Consider the following 17,925-nt stretch of genomic DNA (forward strand, 5'->3'; position numbering starts at 1 on the left):
GCTGTTCCGGCATAAATGTCGGCTTTCGGATCAATGGGGATCCGGCGGTGAACTGTAGAATCTGGCAATGCCGGATCCGGCTCTCTGCCGGAGATGTGAGCGTAGACCTATGGAGATACCACATTGTGAGTCTGGAAGTGAGTTTCTGTATACATGATGGCGGGAAGCTATGTGTTCTTTGCATGCAGTGCACTTTTTATTTTGCTCCCATTACAAGAAAATGTCTTAAAATGCTGCTCCTCTGTGTCATTCCTGTGCGGTCTCCTATGCATATGCCAGAGCACAGGGCAGGAGACTGATACTTGGATAAAGATCACGCGCGCAGGTCTCGCTTACTTCGGTGGGTGCTGAGAGAAGGCTTTAGTTAGCAGTTGGGAATAATGCACTTGCAGGTCCTCCTCTCGCTGCCAATGCATTATTTAGAGAAGGTTATTTTTAGGCGGACAGTTCCTGGTCATGGGTGGTGTATGTTTGCTATTGTAGCATAAGTAGATACATGAAACCGCTCGTAAAGCAAAGTACAGCAGCCAAACCACTTCTTCTCTTTGTGGCTGTGTAAAGATCAGGTAACCATTTGTTACACTTCATTGCAGCTTTCTGATCTTTCTGAGGAATATTTGTTTCAGAAACCTGACATCTCAGACTGGCTTACATGGGAACAGGTGAATCGCTCGGCGGGCCCCTGAGCAAGATTGGCCCCTAGTCTCCCACCTCCTGCACAAGTGGCTCATGGACAGTAGACTGACTGCACTATGTATAGATGGGCAGTGCCCAGCATGTCAAGCAGTCTATGTTCATATTGAAAGCTGGATTGTAATTTTTGGGGTAATAACTATTCTGGAGCATATGTTCTTATGTCTGTATGTTGTGCCATTCCTTTATTATTTCTACTAGAAGTTATGAGTGAATTGCTAGCAGTCTGCATTAAGGGTACAGAGGGATGGTAACCAGTTGGGGGTGTGTACCTGCACAGACTCACTCTGTCCAATCAGTGCTGCCATTTTCATCCTGTGCAGGTACACGCCCCCAACTTGTTACCACCCCTCTGTACCCTTACTGCAGACTGCTAGCAATTCATTCATAACTTCTAGTAGAAATAATGCGGGAATGGCACAACATACAGACATAAGAATAGATGCTCCAGAATTGGTATTACATGAGGAATGCATGAAGCTATTAAAACAGGCCTGTCGGGAGCGGTGAGAGGTCTTCTTTAAGAAACTACCCAGTTTATTATTATAGATGTATCAAGGGGCTGAGATGACTTATAGGTACAGGGTCAGGCCAGCTAGTGGCCTCTTTCATCAGGGTCCAGCTTTGGTTCTAACTCCAGATTCGTTTGGCAGAGGGATCATTTAGAAATTCGTGACGAGTCCAATTAGTTTAGAATCCATTTGCTCCTCTTTGAAATGGGTGTTACCAGTTGGGGATGTGTCCCTGCACAATCTGATACTATCCAATAAGTGCTGCCAGTGTGAGACTGTGCAGGGACATACCCTCAGCAGTTGCAAATTCATTATACATTTCTAGTGGCAATAACCGAGGAACAGAACAACAAAAAGTTAATCGAAAAGATACTCCAGAATTGTTATTGCATGATAAATGCAAGTAGTTGTTAAAAGAGCGGTGACAGGTCCTCGACAAATTTAAAAGGGAATGTCCTGAAAATATCTTTGTCAACCGATTTCTACATAGGTTGGAAAAGCTGTAGTCATGGCGGCAGTACGTTGGGTGCTTTAACTGTCCCTTTGCTTGACCCTTTCAGCCCTGCTTTACACAGTTTAGAACTCGCACGCCAGATTCTGAAGAAACAGGTTGGGTGAGAGTTAGGGCTGCAGTAAACAATTATTTTAGTAATCGAGTATTCTATCGATATTTTTTACAATTAATCGAGTAATCTAATAAGAAAAAATGAATTAATATACTGTTTTCCCTTATAAAAAATCAGACCCCCCTGCCATCAGTCCCCAACACCCTTCATTCCCCCCTGTGCGATCAGCCCAAGTGCATCAGATCCCCCAGTGCCATCAGCTCAGTTTCCCCAGTGCCTTCAGCTGCACTGCCCCAGTGCCATCAGCCTCTCCATGCCATCCATTGCTATGTCCCCCATTGCCATCGGATCAGCCCCTCCATGTCCCCCACTCCAATCTGCCCCTCCATGCCATCCATTGCCGGCTGTCCTCCTTCAGTGCCATGTCCCCAGTGCCAGTGAAATAAAATACTTACCTTTCCTGTAGGGGCGCCACTCCACAGCTCCTTCCTCTTCTTCACCGCGCGCTGCACTGGATCCTGACATCACACGGCGTCAGGTCGTAGTGCACACTTACGTGCACTATGACCTGACGATGTGTCAGGATCCAGTGCAGCGTGGTAAGGGCCGGCGGGTGACCACGGAGCGGTAAGTAATAGCAAGCGTTTCACTCCCGCTCCGTGGTCACATGACACAAACGAATCCTGTGCAAAAAATTTGCATTGATTATTTTTTGTGTCAATTACTCGATTCAATCAAGTAATCGTTTCAGCCCTATTGGGAGTAGAAGTCCACTTTGACAGAGTAGTCCGTGGAGGAGATACCCAGCATGTTCTGTCTGTAAGGGGGGTTTCTAAAATCGCGAACCCCTTTAGTGAGAACCTTGGTTGTACGGTAGCTCTTCCAGTTTTACCACTGAAGGCTCCTTGATAGTTTTGCATCACTTGTAAGTATCTCTCGGTCAGAAACTGTCAGAAGCGTTCTGCTCTCCAAACTGAAGTATCTGTTCCTTTTTAAAAGTGTCCTTACTGTCCAAAGTAGGTGCAGGATTATGTACCTAATCTTATAAATAAAGTTTAATAAATCTACTGTAAATGCCCTTAAATTTTTTTTTTCTAATATACTTAATTTTTTGTTTTCCATGCAATATATGCACCTGAGGTTTCTGTGCCCATAGCTCTTTGCCATCCACACTCCCTTACACCGCTGTGTATAGAAGTATGGATTCCCCTGCGGCTGCACAGAGCCCTGTCAGGCAGGAGCTCCATAGCACTTCACTGCTCCTGTCTATAGCAACTCTGCTCTCCTAAAGCCTGGCATAGATGTGCTATGGCATGCTTTTTCAGTGCGGGCACAGGCAGAGGTGTGATGTGCTATGCTGAGTTCCTGCCTCGTGCCTGCTTGCTCCGCTCTGCTTGACCCTGCCCCATACAACACTTTAGCAGTGCGGAACGGGCAGGTGCAGGGAAGGAACTCGGCATAGCACATGGCTCCCCTGCCTGTGCCCGCTCTGCTAAAGCCTGTCATGTCCGGCTTTAAGAGAGCAGCGCTGGTACAGACAGGAGCAGCGATGTGCCACAGAGCTCCTGCCTGTACAGCGCTCAGTGCGGCTGCAGGTGAATCCATCCTCCCCAACACGGTGTGCGTGAGTATGGATTTCAGGTGCCTATACTGCATGGAAAACAAAAAAATAAAGTATATTCGAAAACAAATCATTCTGGGGTATTTACAGTAGGTTTTAATAAACTTTGGAACTTTAGGTACACTTCAATAAGAACTCTAACCCCTCTTCATGTTGTATGCTAACTTCATTTTTGGAGTCGATGAGGTGGAGAGAAGTCTGTTTGCCATCCCTGAGGCCCCGAGTGATATGGAAGGTGTCAGGATCTGCTATGGGTTTACTATACACATCGCATCCGGAAGGAAAACTCGCTCGTGTGAAGGAGCCCTAATCCTGTGATATCTGTCTTTGACATCAGCTATTCTTTGGATAGGTGATAAATGTTTGTAGGACAACCCCTTTAAGGGTCATTTTACATCTTTAAATTGCAGATATGAGAGGTTACTTTTGCGATTGTTTGAATTGGTTTCTTTAATGGCTGTCTTAGCTGTTTCTATTTCCATTGAAGTGTAGCTTCTGCTTTCTGGTCATAGTATAGCCCAGTTGAATGAATATGGGTAAAGACTAAGGGCACCTGTTGTGTCTGATAGGGGATGGCATGTTCTCTAGACAGCTTGCCGCACTTCATTATCCGCTCTGCTGCAGTAACGTGATGGCGGCGCAGAGCATTAATCTCTGCAAGTGCCTATCGTAGGCCAGTGGACATAGGTGCAGGACAAGTGGGCTATGTATGAACAGTGCACTTGGGGTTCTATTGAGCATGAACCCCATTATCTCAACAATACAGAAGTAGCACTGCCACTTCATTCCATGGAGACTGCTGATAAGGTACTTCGTTTAACCTCTTACTGACACACCCTTTTCATTATTTTTTTTAGTTTTTTTTTTACCATAACTCTTACATTTTTCTGTTCACATAGACAAATCAGTATGCCTATGTGAACAGAAAAATGAAAAGTTATACTTTTTAAAGTGGTTGTCTCACTTCAGCAAATGGCATTTATTATGTAGAAAATGTTAATACAAGGCACTTCCTAATGTATTGTGATTGTCCATATTGCCTCCTTTGCTGGCTGGATTCATTTTACATCACATTATACACTGGTCATATCCAGGGGTTACGGCCATCGCTGCAGCACAGATATGAGGTGGCTGGGATGTGAACTGCTGCGCATGCCTGCCTATGCCCGCACCCACAGTCCCGGCCACCAGAGAGGTCAACGCTTTTTCCTATAGTGTGCAAACACGACCACCGCTGCTGAATCGCAGGGTTTTCTTTTTTACGTTCGCTATGCACTAAGATTGATGTTTTAATTTCATTCTACGAGTCAGTAGGATTACAGCAATACAAATTATCTTATAGTTTGTCTTCTGTTTTAATACTTTTAAATTTTTTTTTACTTTTAAATAAAAATTCTTTGCATTGCCTTATTCTGACATCTGTATGTACATCTACAGAGCTGTGTAAGGGACCGCTTGTTTTTTTTCTCGGCGATCTGTAGTTTATTTGATACCATTTTGGGGCATGTGTGTGAATTTTTGATCACTTTGATCACTTTTTGTTCTGTTTTTTTTTTTTCTCAGTTTTTATAAATATATATTATTTAAAAAATGTTTGGGAAAAAAAAAAGGGGTCTAGATAGGAAATGTGATATAGCAGACCTTAAAGCATTCAGAAGGACCCAGGCTGCCATAGCAACCAACCAGCTTCTGCAGCCTCTTTGTGAGGGGCGTTTAGTCACCATGAGTGTCCCTGGTAAATAACCGCTCAGTGGTTGCTTTTTACCACAGCATCTGGGGGGTTGGAAGGCCATCATTGGAGTTGTCACCGATCATGGTCACTAACACCAGGCGTCTGCTATGTAAAACAGGCTCCTGGAGGGTTTCATGCCCACCCAGCTCCTGACTGGGCGTCATCTTTAAAGACTCAAACATCTGCCATTACATGCCGGACACATTAGATCTTAATTGTTTGAACCCACTAATTTTAGCAGTTGCCAAGGGAGATAATAAGAAAAGGATCCAGGTTGAGAGGTGTGTGGCAGCGTTATTCCCTTCTCCCATTGAGACTACATGCACTATGGCTGAATGGGGAGGGAGGAGTTTGTTAGGAGTAGTTATAGGAAGTTCACTGTACCCTCTGACTTGTTTTCCCTTTGAAAACTGGTGTCTTTAGGGACTATCTGTGTCAACTCTGACCTTGTACTCCTTAAGATGCGGTTTCAGTGTGAAACATGTCCGGAGGAGGCTTTGAAGTTCTCTTTCAGTTGTGACAAGTAGCTCTGAGAGAGTAGGGATTTTGTATGCACATGCATCCCCAGCCTTAAAGAGAACATTTGACTTCTTCTGAAACATCTTTTAGTAACTGGTGGTATTCCCCTAGAATTTTATGATTGATGGCCCGACCATCTGCAATAAAGGTCAGCTGGGTGTTACCAGTTAGGGGGTGTGAATAGTCAGCCACTGGCAGCACTGTTTGAATAGTATCCAAATGTGCAAGGACACCCCACCCCCAAATTCGTAACAGCCAGATTAACATTACTGCAGGCTGCTGGCAATTCATTCATAAACTTCTTGTAGGAATAATAAGGCCCCCTTTCACACAGGCGAGTATTCCGCGTGGATGCGCATGCGTGAGTTGAACGCATTGCACCCGCACTGAATCCTGACCTATTCATTTCTATGGGGCTGTGCACACGAGCGGTGATTTTCACACATCACTTGTGCTTTGCGTGAAAATCGCAGCATGCTCCTCTTTGTGCGTTTTTCACGTAACGCAGGCCCCATAGAAATGAATGGGGTTGCGTGAAAATCGCAAGCAAGTGCGGATGCGGTGCGATTTTCACGCACGGTTGCTAGGCGACGATCGGGATGGGACCCGAATCTGTATTATTTTCCCTTATAACATGGTTATAAGGGAAAATAATAGCATTCTGAATACAGAATGCATAGTACAATACTGCTGGAGGGGTTAAAAAAATAATAATTATAATTTAACTCACCTTAATCCACTTGTTCGCGCAGCCGACATCTCTTCTGTCTAGGGCTGAAACGATTCATCGATTTAATCGATGTAATCGACGGCAAAAAAAATCCTCGATGCAGTTTTTCTGCATCGAGGATTCGTTTAAATCACATGACCACGGAGCGTGAGTGAAATTAAGCTTCTCACTCACCGCTCCGTGGCCTCCCGTCGGCACCGCGCTGCAGGACCCTGCGTCCTCACACATCGTCAGCGCGCTGGCTGACGCTGTGTGTGACGTCAGGTCCCCAGTGCATGCTGGGATGAAGACGCGGTCTCCTGCGGACTCCGTGTGTCGGCGCACTCTGCACCTGAAGGTAAGTATAAAGTTAGCAGAGGCACGCGTGGGGGGGGGGGGGGCTGGTAATTGGTGGCACCTGTGATTTGGCATGGGGAAATGTGGGCAGCTGTGGTTTGGCATGTATAAAGTTATTGGCGTTAGAGGGGTTAATGGGAGCACCTATGATTTGCCATGTATAAAAGTATTGGGGGGGAGGGAAGAGGGGTTAATGGGGGCACCTGTGATTAGGCACTCGGAAGGTTGATCTGGGGAGTGGGGGACATGGTGGATGGCCATGGGGGCACATCATGGCAATCTGGATGGAGGGGCTGATGGCTGTGCCATCATGGGGGCACCTAGGGGACATGGCATGGAGGGGCTGCTGATCTGATGGCACTGGGGGACATGGTGGATGGCATAGGAGGCACTGGGAAGGTGGGACATCATGGCAATTTGGATGGCATGGAGGGGCTGATGGCAGTGCCATCATGGGAGCAATGGGGGACATGGCATGGAGGGGCTGCTGATCTGATGACACTGGGGGAGTGGGGGGACATGGTGGATGGCATGGAGGCACTGGGGAAGGGGGATATCATGGCAATCTGGACGGAGGGGCTGATGGCAGTGCCATCAATGGGGGCACTAGGGGACATGGCATGGAGGGGGCTGCTGATCTGATGGCACTGGGGGACATGGTGGATGGCATAGGAGGCACTGGGGAAGGGGGATATCATGGCAATTTGGATGGGAGGGGCTGATGGCAGTGCCATCATGGGGGCACTGGGGAACATGGCATGGAGGGGCTGCTGAACTGATGGCACTGGGAAAGGGGGACATTTTTCTAAAGCAATACATTATTTTAAGAATGTTTTTCTTATTAGATTACTCGATTATTCGTAAAAAATAATCGATAGAATACTCGATTACTTAAATAATCGTTTACTGCAGCCCTACTTCTGTCTATCTGTGAGCAATAGGACCTTTGATGACGTCACTACGCTCATCACATGATCCATCACCATGGTGATGGATCATGTGATGGACCATGTGATGAACGCAGTGATGTCATCAAAGGTCCTATTGCTCACAGATGAAGACAGAAGCGATGCGGGCTGCAGGATGCCGGGGGATTGCAGGATAGTCGTAACCATGGAAATGATCAGTGTATAATATGATGGAAAAATGAATCAAGCCAGCAAAGGAAGCAATATGGATAACAACAATACATTATTAAGTGCCTTGTATTCACTTTCTCTACGTGATAAATGTTATTTGCTGAAGTGAGAAGACCCCTTTAAGGTCTGCAGTTTTATTCATTAGTGGCTTTGGCTTATGTATAAAGATATTGGAGCTGGACCACGATGCACCAACCGTGATACCCAAGCTGTGCACAGGGCTGAATTTTCTCCCAGTCTCTCATATTCCGTCCAAGTAGCCATGTGGAAATGCTCCTCTTTATTCAAAGGATACTACCGCCAGGGCAGTAGGTAAGTCCTAGAAACCCCTTTAAGTATTTAATAACCCTCACTCTACAGCGTGTATTGTTCTGAAATATTGTTCTGAAATGATGGCTTCTACATTAGCATGTTGACAGCAGGCTCCTTAGGGGTGTGATATAGGTTTGGGCCATACAGAGAAGACCTGTCGTTGTTCGCTTGGTTGTCTGCTTTCCAGTCTCCTAAGGCAGGCGCTGATCCGTTTTTGTGGATTTCATGTATTTTACTACTGCAGGCCATGCAGTTGGCAGCGTAGGAGCAGACGGCTCATCCTAGAGAGCTGCTGGCAGCGGCACAGCTTAGGAATTTCTGTAGCAGGTAATTAATCAACTAACCTTGCTTTTTATATAACAGAGAAAAATGTGCAAGTGTGTTTTGCCTGGACGTTCAGCCTGTCTGTGACCCTCCAGTGTGCAGACTGGTTTTCCTAGAAGCTTGAGAATATCCCTTGTCTTCAGTTCTCGGACTACTGATCATAAGCAGCTACATTAATAGCTATATTGGAAGGGGTTTTTTGTCAGCTTTTTTTTAACCATTTTTGCAGGAATTTTAGAAAAGTGAATTCCTGAAAATGGTTACCTGGTTTAGAAATTTAATGTATCCTGCGTTACTAGATGGGGACCCACATGCGGGACCATCCTCTATGGACCAGTGCAGAGGGTGGTTACAAAGAGCATCCATGCTGTGGAGCTGTTTCTCCACCTGGATTACAAGTGCCAAGCCCCACAGGTTCAGGGTACGCAGTTCTCACGGTTTTGACTTCAATTAGTTTTGTGGGATTTCCTAAGTCATAAACTTTTCACCTTTCCACAGGATTGGTGATAAATGTCTGACACTATGTGACTATGGTCATGAATGGTGGTGGTGGTGGGTCCTGTGTCCTACCATATGAATGAAGTGGTGGTCCAGCAGGCGCCTTTGTGGGACTAACAGATAGCAGAGCAGTGCTCACAGGACAGCCTATTTATTTTTATTAGAAACTGTACTATTGTACCTTGGGACTTCAGGGAAATTGTCTTTGTTTTTTAATTCAAATAAAGGGGGAAATAAATCTAGGTCTCAATGCCAATAATCTACTATGAAGTTAATGGCAATTATCATTACATTGTCCATTATGATATGCAAATTTCCGACCCGTCATATCTGTACATACTACTGCCTAGTGACTGGATCATGTGGACTCTCCTAGTTAGTACAAAAGATGGCCTGGACCATTGTACAGAACAAGCACTTTTACCTCCTGTTTCCTTGAGGCTCTTGTAATAATTAATTATATTATATGTCGGGGGGGTAATAATACAATTAAGAATTATTAATTATGTCATAATAAATAATTAACCATAAAAAAATAAAATTTATAAAATTTGTCATAAATATTTAAAATCATGACCTGGTAAATTGTAGACAACCTAATTGATACAATTCACATCGGAGTCCGACTATTTCCTCAGATAAATAAGTTCTTTTTTGACGTGAGATGACGTTAATGATAAAATGTAGTTCTGCATTATACAATAATACACAGGTATTATAAAAATATGTAGATTTATTGGTTACAAGATTATAAACATATATAAGTAAATAAACAAGGATACATACAAATTAATATATATAGCGTTAATATAAAGAATTACAAGCTTAACAATACATGTGAGTGGAAATAACTTGTCACATTATACACAAGCTATTATTAGGTTAGGATATCAAAATATGAACATAAGTTATATACATCACTTCTGTTCAGAGAAAACCTCATGATATCAGGATGGGCATGTCTAATATAGAATGGTAAATACATTCTGTCCCACCTAACCAACTACACATCACATGACTTCAAGATGGGCAAATCCATCCAAGGATATAACTTAGAAGAGATAACTGTATCCTTCCGCCCCATCCTGGACTATTTTCACATATATAACTTTGGTAAGTCTATTAAGACAAATAACAGGGATCTAGGATCTTAAACGGGAAGGACTTGAAACAAGTCTTTCCTGTGGGAATCCATCACTTAGCTTGGCGAAGAATGTTCTTTTCTATATATATATATATATATATATATATATATATATATTATATATATATATTAAGCAATTATTTAATGCTTTGCTAGATTATGAGTCTAGATTCTTCTGCAGGAAGAATGAAGCCGCACAATATCCTAAGACTACATCTCAATATGGAGATGATCAATTAATTTAATCATTTATTTATTCACCAATCTAGATGGTATAATTTCACCCACACTATCAAATTAGTCTTAATAAAATGAAATATCATTTTCTGTGTCTCTTACCAAGTCCTAGTAGGAATCTCACTTCTGCTCCTAGGAAAGCTGGGTGGTCCATCATAGTGCATCTCATTATGGCTTTCATCTCGATAGACCCCTCTAGAGAGCTCCACTTCTCCTTTTCTCCTTCTTTCTCCTCTCCCTTTTCTCCTCCTGTGTATGTTTTATGATCCCAAACTTATCAGTTAGACCCACCTTCCTAGTTTGGAACTTTCCAATCATTGTCGGATGGGCGTGACCATTGATAAAAAATGTGACATCATAACCCTACCAGAATGCACTTTTGCTACTGTTGTGATGTCACCTACTGATACCTAGGTGGCACTACTGTATAAGCTATTTGCATCATAGTATAAAGGGTTAACTTATGTAAGTCTGAATATACATTTTGACCTTAGAAGCTTTAATTCAAAGCTATAGGGATTCATTCTGACACTTGTAGCAATTAGAGACAGACCTCTAGGCATCTCTCTGAATGTTTCTCACACTGTTAATTTATGGATCGTAAATAACTTGAATGGCCTTGTTTTCTCACAGAGATATCAGTACCTCCTCTCATACCAAAGATGTGAATAATTGTTACAAAACACACATCTTCACAGACACTCTTTTAGAGACAAATCTTCTCCTAATGAGAAATATATATAATATACTGGATACATGTTGTCTTCATAACATATAACAATATAATATAAAGTTATATATATATATATATATATATATATATATATATATATATATCCTACTGATTGTTTTATGCTAAGGACTAACTAAGGCTCATTAAATGAATACATGCATATTATATATTTTGCTTCATTAATAAATGCCTAATTGTATAGGTAATTATCACCAGCTGCATAGAGCTTATCTTTATTTCCCGTCATAAATTTATAAGTAGACAAGGAGGCCTCTTCTCAGACTGGTACATTCATGAAAAGAATAACATTAAAGAGCAGAAACCTTTGTATGACCTTACTTTGGCCTACTCAAGACATACAAAATTGTAAATATAGTCGAGCATGGCTCTTAAAGGAAATGAACATCCATCTTGACAATAATGAATTGGATATCAATGCATTTATCTATGAAATTGTCTGTATCATGTATGTATATCCCTTCTTTTTTTTTTTTTTTTTTTTTTTTTATAAATTGTTTATTTTATTAATTTTTCTCAATAAAAAGTAATACAGGTACAATGTCATATTGCATATCATCAATATCAAGAGTGTACATTGGTATATAAAACATACATTTTGTATCAAAAGCCAATGGTCACAGTGAGAGTTGGTACCAGAAAGACATAAAATAATGACAGACACGACACATGAGGGAGAAGAAAAAAAAAAAAAAAGAAAGAAGAACTAATGTTCAGAGGACCCTTATTGTAGATGATCAAAAGTGTCATCCCATGTCTGCCAAACCTTTGTAAATCTATCAACTGAGTTAGTAATGCATGCAGTTAGGTATTCCATTTTCCTAACCTCCATCACACTGTGGATGAGGTCCAGTCGAGTAGGCGCGTCTGTTCTCAACCAAAACCCCGCAATTAGGCGTCTAGCCGCCGTTAACACCTGAAGGACTAGAAGCAGGAATTGTTTCTTTAATGACAATTTTGGCATATTCAATAAGTAAAAGAAAGGTGTAAAAGGAAATTGAATTGCGAGGAGTTGAAAGAGGACCGACCCCACCACTCTCCAAAAAGGCTCAATCACAGGACATTCCCAAAAAATATGTATATGAGTCCCCTCGTCTGTCATACATCTCCAACATTTATCAGAGATATCCGGGTTAAAGTGCTGTAGCAGCTGTGGTGTATGATACCAGAACATTAGCACTTTATATGTGTTTTCCCTATGCGTAATACATGAAGACGACTTCGCTGCCCGTTCCCATATCTGTTTCCACTCTGCATGCGTTATAGGGTAGTGTATATCCCTTCTTATATGTACAGCGCTATGGAATGAATGGAGTTTTAATAATAATAATAAATAATAATCATAATATTTATACAGATTTGTGATTCACCTAAATAAATCAAGTTTGTAAATATTTTTGATTAAAAATCTACCGACTTTCACCTCCTATGCAGATGTATGTGTCTCCATAGTTACATACTACAACCTAACCCGGTTTAAGGCTAGTTTCACACTAGCGTTAAGACATCTGGTTCCAGCATTGCCGGAAGCTACCACATCGCCGTCAGGCCCCATTAACTATAACGGGGATCAGCGGAGATCCAGCCACAACTCGGCAAACATGCCAAGAAGCAGCACGCAGCGGTTTTCATCCGCCTGAATGGGGACAGGCGGCGATGTGGTAGCTTCCGGCAATGCCGAATGCAGACAGATCCGGCAGGCCGAACTAATAGCGCTAGTGTGAAACTAGCCTAATTTGAATCTGCATTTCCTACTCCCTTTTATCTGTCCTCTCATTAAAAATGTTCTTGATTGCAAACTTTCCCTTCTCCAAACACCTTAAAAAATGAAAAATAGAAAAGTGGACGATAGCCTATGACAGAGAATATGTAATGGTGTGAATACTGCTATAACTAGAGCATATACCTATAGAAGCAGTATAGCAGGGCAGTATTTTCCTTCCAGTACATTTTGATATCTCTTCTTTGTCTTCATGGACTGTTTGCAGATGCTCCTGTCAATTGTATGTGCACCATCCATTTGACAGATGACGTGTTGGTTCGGCCTAGCCTTTAATCATGGCTCTGCCGGTTGCCGTTCTGGTGCGCCATTTCCATTTGTTTCTGATGAAGCAGAGCTGGAAAGGTTTGGGTCTGCCGATGAAGGAATAGATAAGGGCTGGAAAATAGTTGTTATCTGCCTCATTTACTGCTCGTTACAATTATGGAGGAAATGACAGGCCGTCTCTCTGTCTCGCTAACGGAGCCATTTACCATATTTCAGGATCGATCACATCTAATTACAAGCACTGGGCCTGAACTGTAAATGGTGTAAAAGCCTTGCTTAAAAAGAAGAGGCACATTAATGGACATTAGGAAACTGTAGGTAAATTCAATTAGCAAATTACGTTTGCTGGGCAGATCAAATGTACACAAACCAGATCTAAACGGCAGATGATGGCAAATTGGATTTAGCTACTTAAAACACAAGCTCCAGATTTGGGTACATGAGTCGAAACTTGGTGTTCCCCATAATCCTCCGGCCTGATGAGAGTGCTTAGTATTGTCGGCTCGCTCTGCGAATCTAGTGCCTTCCCATCTTGGTCGTGTGCCAGTAAACTTCAGTATGCCTGAGTCTCCTTCCCTTGCCTCTTCCATAAAGCACTTGGGCACTGACAAGAGTTCCTCACAGAGCTCCGACCTTGGGGCATGTGTAAATGTGGGATCAAGCTATACTTTTCTGGAATTCCTCTTCCCAGACAGTAAATGTTTGTCTTGAGGTACGTGTGGTGACTTTTTCTAGTTTATCGCTCTCCTATATCCTCCGAGTAACTTTGCTGAGATGTTGTTGTTGGAGAATATTTGTCTTTTCTGTTTGTTTCCCTGTAGTAATGTTCTCAAGTGGCTTTACTTGTCTGGGTGACCGGATGTCTGGTCAGATCTGCAGCAACGTTCTCCTCGCTCGTTTTCTAGGAGTCCTCATCGCTGTTGCTGCCTTCTTTCCTACAGCATCTTAGAAATGAACTCATTTTTGCATCCGTCTCCTAATGAAAATCTAATGTAACGTACTTGACATATCCAGGCAGATCCTTTATGTTTTTCGTGTCTGCTGGGCAGATTAATAGATTCTGCACCCTATTTTTCTTAGCCGGAATGGTTCAGATGAAGATAAATTTGAGATCCGCTGATAAGGGAATCTGTTTTTCTAACCGTTGACTGGTTTACTGCTGTTGAAATCTTATCTAACGTTCTGCTTTAGGAGATTGGATTATATAAGGTTGTCATTGTAGTGCTTAAATCAATTCTGCAATATTACAGTCATGGCTCTATTATTGCTTCAGGGCAGATTGTATTGAGTCAGATGTTATGGATGGACCATGTTGGGTTTTATCATGAAATTATAGGGCCACTTGTGCTGCCTGGACTTTGTATCTCTGTCAACTCTTTTGAAGTTTTAAATTAATTTCATCCTTTTTTCTAGAGTTTTCTTTGTGAAACGTTTTCGGGAATATAATGCATATGCTCATCTATAGAGTTGTGACCTTGTATATAGCGATTAGTCTTTAGCTCATACATGGGCATAAAACTTGTATTATATGTGTTAAGACTGGTTAGCTATTAGGACCTGTCCGTATCATGTTTCTGCCTATGCTTGGGGTCTACATGAGGAAAAGTCCCAGTGTGTGCACCATGAGTATTTATACGGCACTATTCCTCCGACAGAGGCCAAAAGACCAATATACAGAACTGTGGTGTGGAAAAAATGGCAAGTAAGAATGCTTTAAAAAAAATAGAAGCGTTAGTAGTTTAATTTGATCAATTAACAAAATGTAAAGTGAATGAACAAAAGAGAAATCTAAATCAAATCTGTATGTGATGTGACCTCCATTTGCGTTCAAAGCAGCATCAATTCTTCTAGGTAGACTTAAACACAGTTTTTTGAAGGAACTCGGCAAGGAGGTTGTACCAAACACCTTGTAGAACTGACCACAGATCTTCTTTGGATGTAGGCTTGCTCAGATCCTTCTGTCTCTTCATGTAATCCCAGACAGACTTGATGATGTTGAGATCAGGGCTCTTTAGGGGCCATATCATCACCTCCAGGACTCCTTGTTCTTCTTTACACCGAAGATAGTTCTTAAAGGGAACCTGTCACCTGGATTTTGGGTATAGAGCTGAGGACATGGGTTGCTAGATGGCCGCTAGCACATCCGCAATATCCAGTCCCCATAGCTCTGTGTGCTTTTATTGTTTAAAAAAAACCTGATTTGAAACATATGCAAATTAACCTGAGATGAGTCAGAGCTTGAAAATATGACTCTTCTTTGGTCACACAAGTAAGATATGACTCTTATGTTAATTTGCATATGTATCAAATCGTTTTTTTTACACAATAAAAGCACACAGAGCTATGGGGACTGGGTATTGCGGATGTGCTAGCGGCCATCTAACAACCCATGTCCTCAGCTCTATACCCAAAATCCCGGTGACAGGTTCCCTTTAATGACATTGGCTATATGTTTGGGGTTGTTGTCCTGCTGCAGAATACATTTGATTCCAATCAAACACCTCCCATGATGGATATGTATCTGTTTATATCTCAGCATTAGGCTACACGCACATGAACGTTCCGTTTTTTTTTGCAGATAGGATGCGGACCCATTCATTTCACCGTGTGCTGTCCGCATCAGTATATCCGTTCCGTAACCCCGCAAAAAAATAACATGTCCTATTCTTGTCTGTTTTAGGCATTTTTACAATGGATCCGCACAAAAAAAACAAAAAAAAAAACGGATGGCATATGGATGTCATCCGTTTTTTTTTTTTTTTTGCTCATCCGCAATTTGCGGACCGCAAAACACATACGGTCGTGTGCATGTAGCCTTAAGAATACCATTAATCCTTACCAAATCCCTGGTGCTTCCAAACATATGCAGTCGTAGGGGTGTCTCTGCATTGCCACGAATGACTATTAGACAGTGCCACATACACAGCCTAATAGACTGTCTATCGATGTTACAGTGAGGTTATAATGCATTGGTACACGGGGTAAACCAATACTTTATAATAGCGATGTTCCCTAGTAGGACTAAAAATAAAGTTGGACAAAACATTTCAAACCATTTTTCTATCATGCACATGATATTGCCGTGTTTGCCACTACCCATATACCGGTAATATGCAAAAAATACTAATCTAATTCCCCCCCCCCCCCCTATTCACCCCCACAAAAATAAATCTCAAGTCCCATGTACCTCAAAATGGTACCTATTCAAGCTACATCTTGTCCTACAGAAAATAAGCCACATATGGCTCTATTGATGGAAAAATAAAAAAATTCTATGGTTTCGAATGCAGCGACATAAATTATTATATTTTCATGAGAAGTGCTATTATTGTGCAAAAGTAGCAAAAAATAAAACCACCTAAAACCATACATATTTGGTATCACGGTAATTGTACTGACCCATAGTTTAAATATAACTTGCTAGTTATGCAACACGCTGAATGGTGTCAATCTAAAGTGCAAAAAATACTGGTAACTGCTTTTATTTCTTATTACCACCCCAAAATTTTAATAAAAGTTATTTGAAAAGTTATAAGTACCTCAAAATGGGCTAAAAATACAAGTCATCCCTCATACGGTGAAAACAAAAAACGCCATCCAGCATCTTATGTCGTACTCTTCCTTGGCTAAAAATATTTCTCCAAAAGTGCCAAGAGGAGTGTTTTTACTTGGCCAAAAAATACATAGTGCGCCCTCTGGTTTACGGTTTATTGCGGCCATACATCACTGTTCTTGTTGCAGTGTTTTGTAGTTTAAAAAAACTGGCAAGACCTCAACAAGTTACCGGTTACTGTTCACATTGCAACATGATATAAAAAAAAAAAAAAAGAGAGAAAATTTGAATTGTAATAAATATGGATAAAGACATTTACCTTCCGCTCTTCAGGGTTTTGTGCTTTGATCCCTCCGCCGCCCCTTGAACCCCTTGGATCTCAGCGACTTTCAGATAAACATCCAGATTTCTATTTAAGGAAGTAAATGGTAAAGTCATGGAAAACGACTAAAAATAGTAGCGGCTAAAAGTTTTTCATCCAAATACAGATTAAGATGAAAACTTCCTTTGCCTGTTGATCTAGAGCTCTTGGAAACTAGATATATTCTTTAGTGTATGTATATATCCATGCAAGAACCGCAAGCGGTGATAGCTCTCTCTCCACCTGGGGTTGCCTCTACCCTAAAAGTTATCTGGGATCTGCTTTTTCATTTTGATGAATTAAAAAGCAGGCAGCGTGTAGATCCCTGTATACTGACGCCTGCATGTACATCTTGTAGTGTCCTCTTTAGGCTCTGCTGTGAAAGAGCTGTGGATCTGCAGATAGAAGGAACTTTATTAGTTAAAAAAAATTGTCCTTTGTATAGGACCAGCTGGAAAATGAGTGATAAGAACAGAAGGCAGACATTACAGTGAGCTAAGGTTGTGAATGCATTTGTTACTTTGATGGTGGGTAAGATTATAATATACTACATGACAGCCATAAAGGTGATATGTACGGAGAGTGGCTGCCTGCAGCTGCATACCCCCAAATTCTAATCTGTGTCGGATTTAAAGCTTTTGAAACTGGTATTTTGGACGCACATCATTGGAATACCAATTTGCAGGTCACATATACGTTAGTGCATGTATATCAGAGCAGCGCTAATAGTCTACAGGCTGAGTTCACATCTGTGTTGACTTTTCCGAAAAAAATAAAAATAAATGAACCGTTAAAATGGATTGAATCATGGATGCAGTCAGAAAATGCTCCGTTTCTGTCAGTCATCCAT

General features: G+C 41.7%; 1 protein-coding gene across 5 annotated transcripts in view; it reads left to right on the top strand.

The window, feature by feature from the left end:
- The window catches only part of DGKH (diacylglycerol kinase eta), a 227,219-nt gene that overhangs the window by 43,039 nt on the left and 166,255 nt on the right, over positions 1-17,925 (top strand). The window contains exon 1 of one of the 5 annotated variants that reach the window (XM_040425414.1): positions 13,768-13,873. The exons of the other annotated variants lie outside the window; for them this stretch is intronic. Within the exon in view, the coding sequence (XP_040281348.1) occupies positions 13,811-13,873 (63 nt within the window). The 5' untranslated portion in view covers positions 13,768-13,810. Of the gene's footprint in view, positions 1-13,767; positions 13,874-17,925 lie in introns of those variants that run through there. 5 annotated transcript variants of the gene reach the window in all.

Source organism: Bufo bufo, chromosome 3, assembly GCF_905171765.1.
Source record: "Bufo bufo chromosome 3, aBufBuf1.1, whole genome shotgun sequence".
NCBI classification, from domain to species: domain Eukaryota; kingdom Metazoa; phylum Chordata; class Amphibia; order Anura; family Bufonidae; genus Bufo; species Bufo bufo.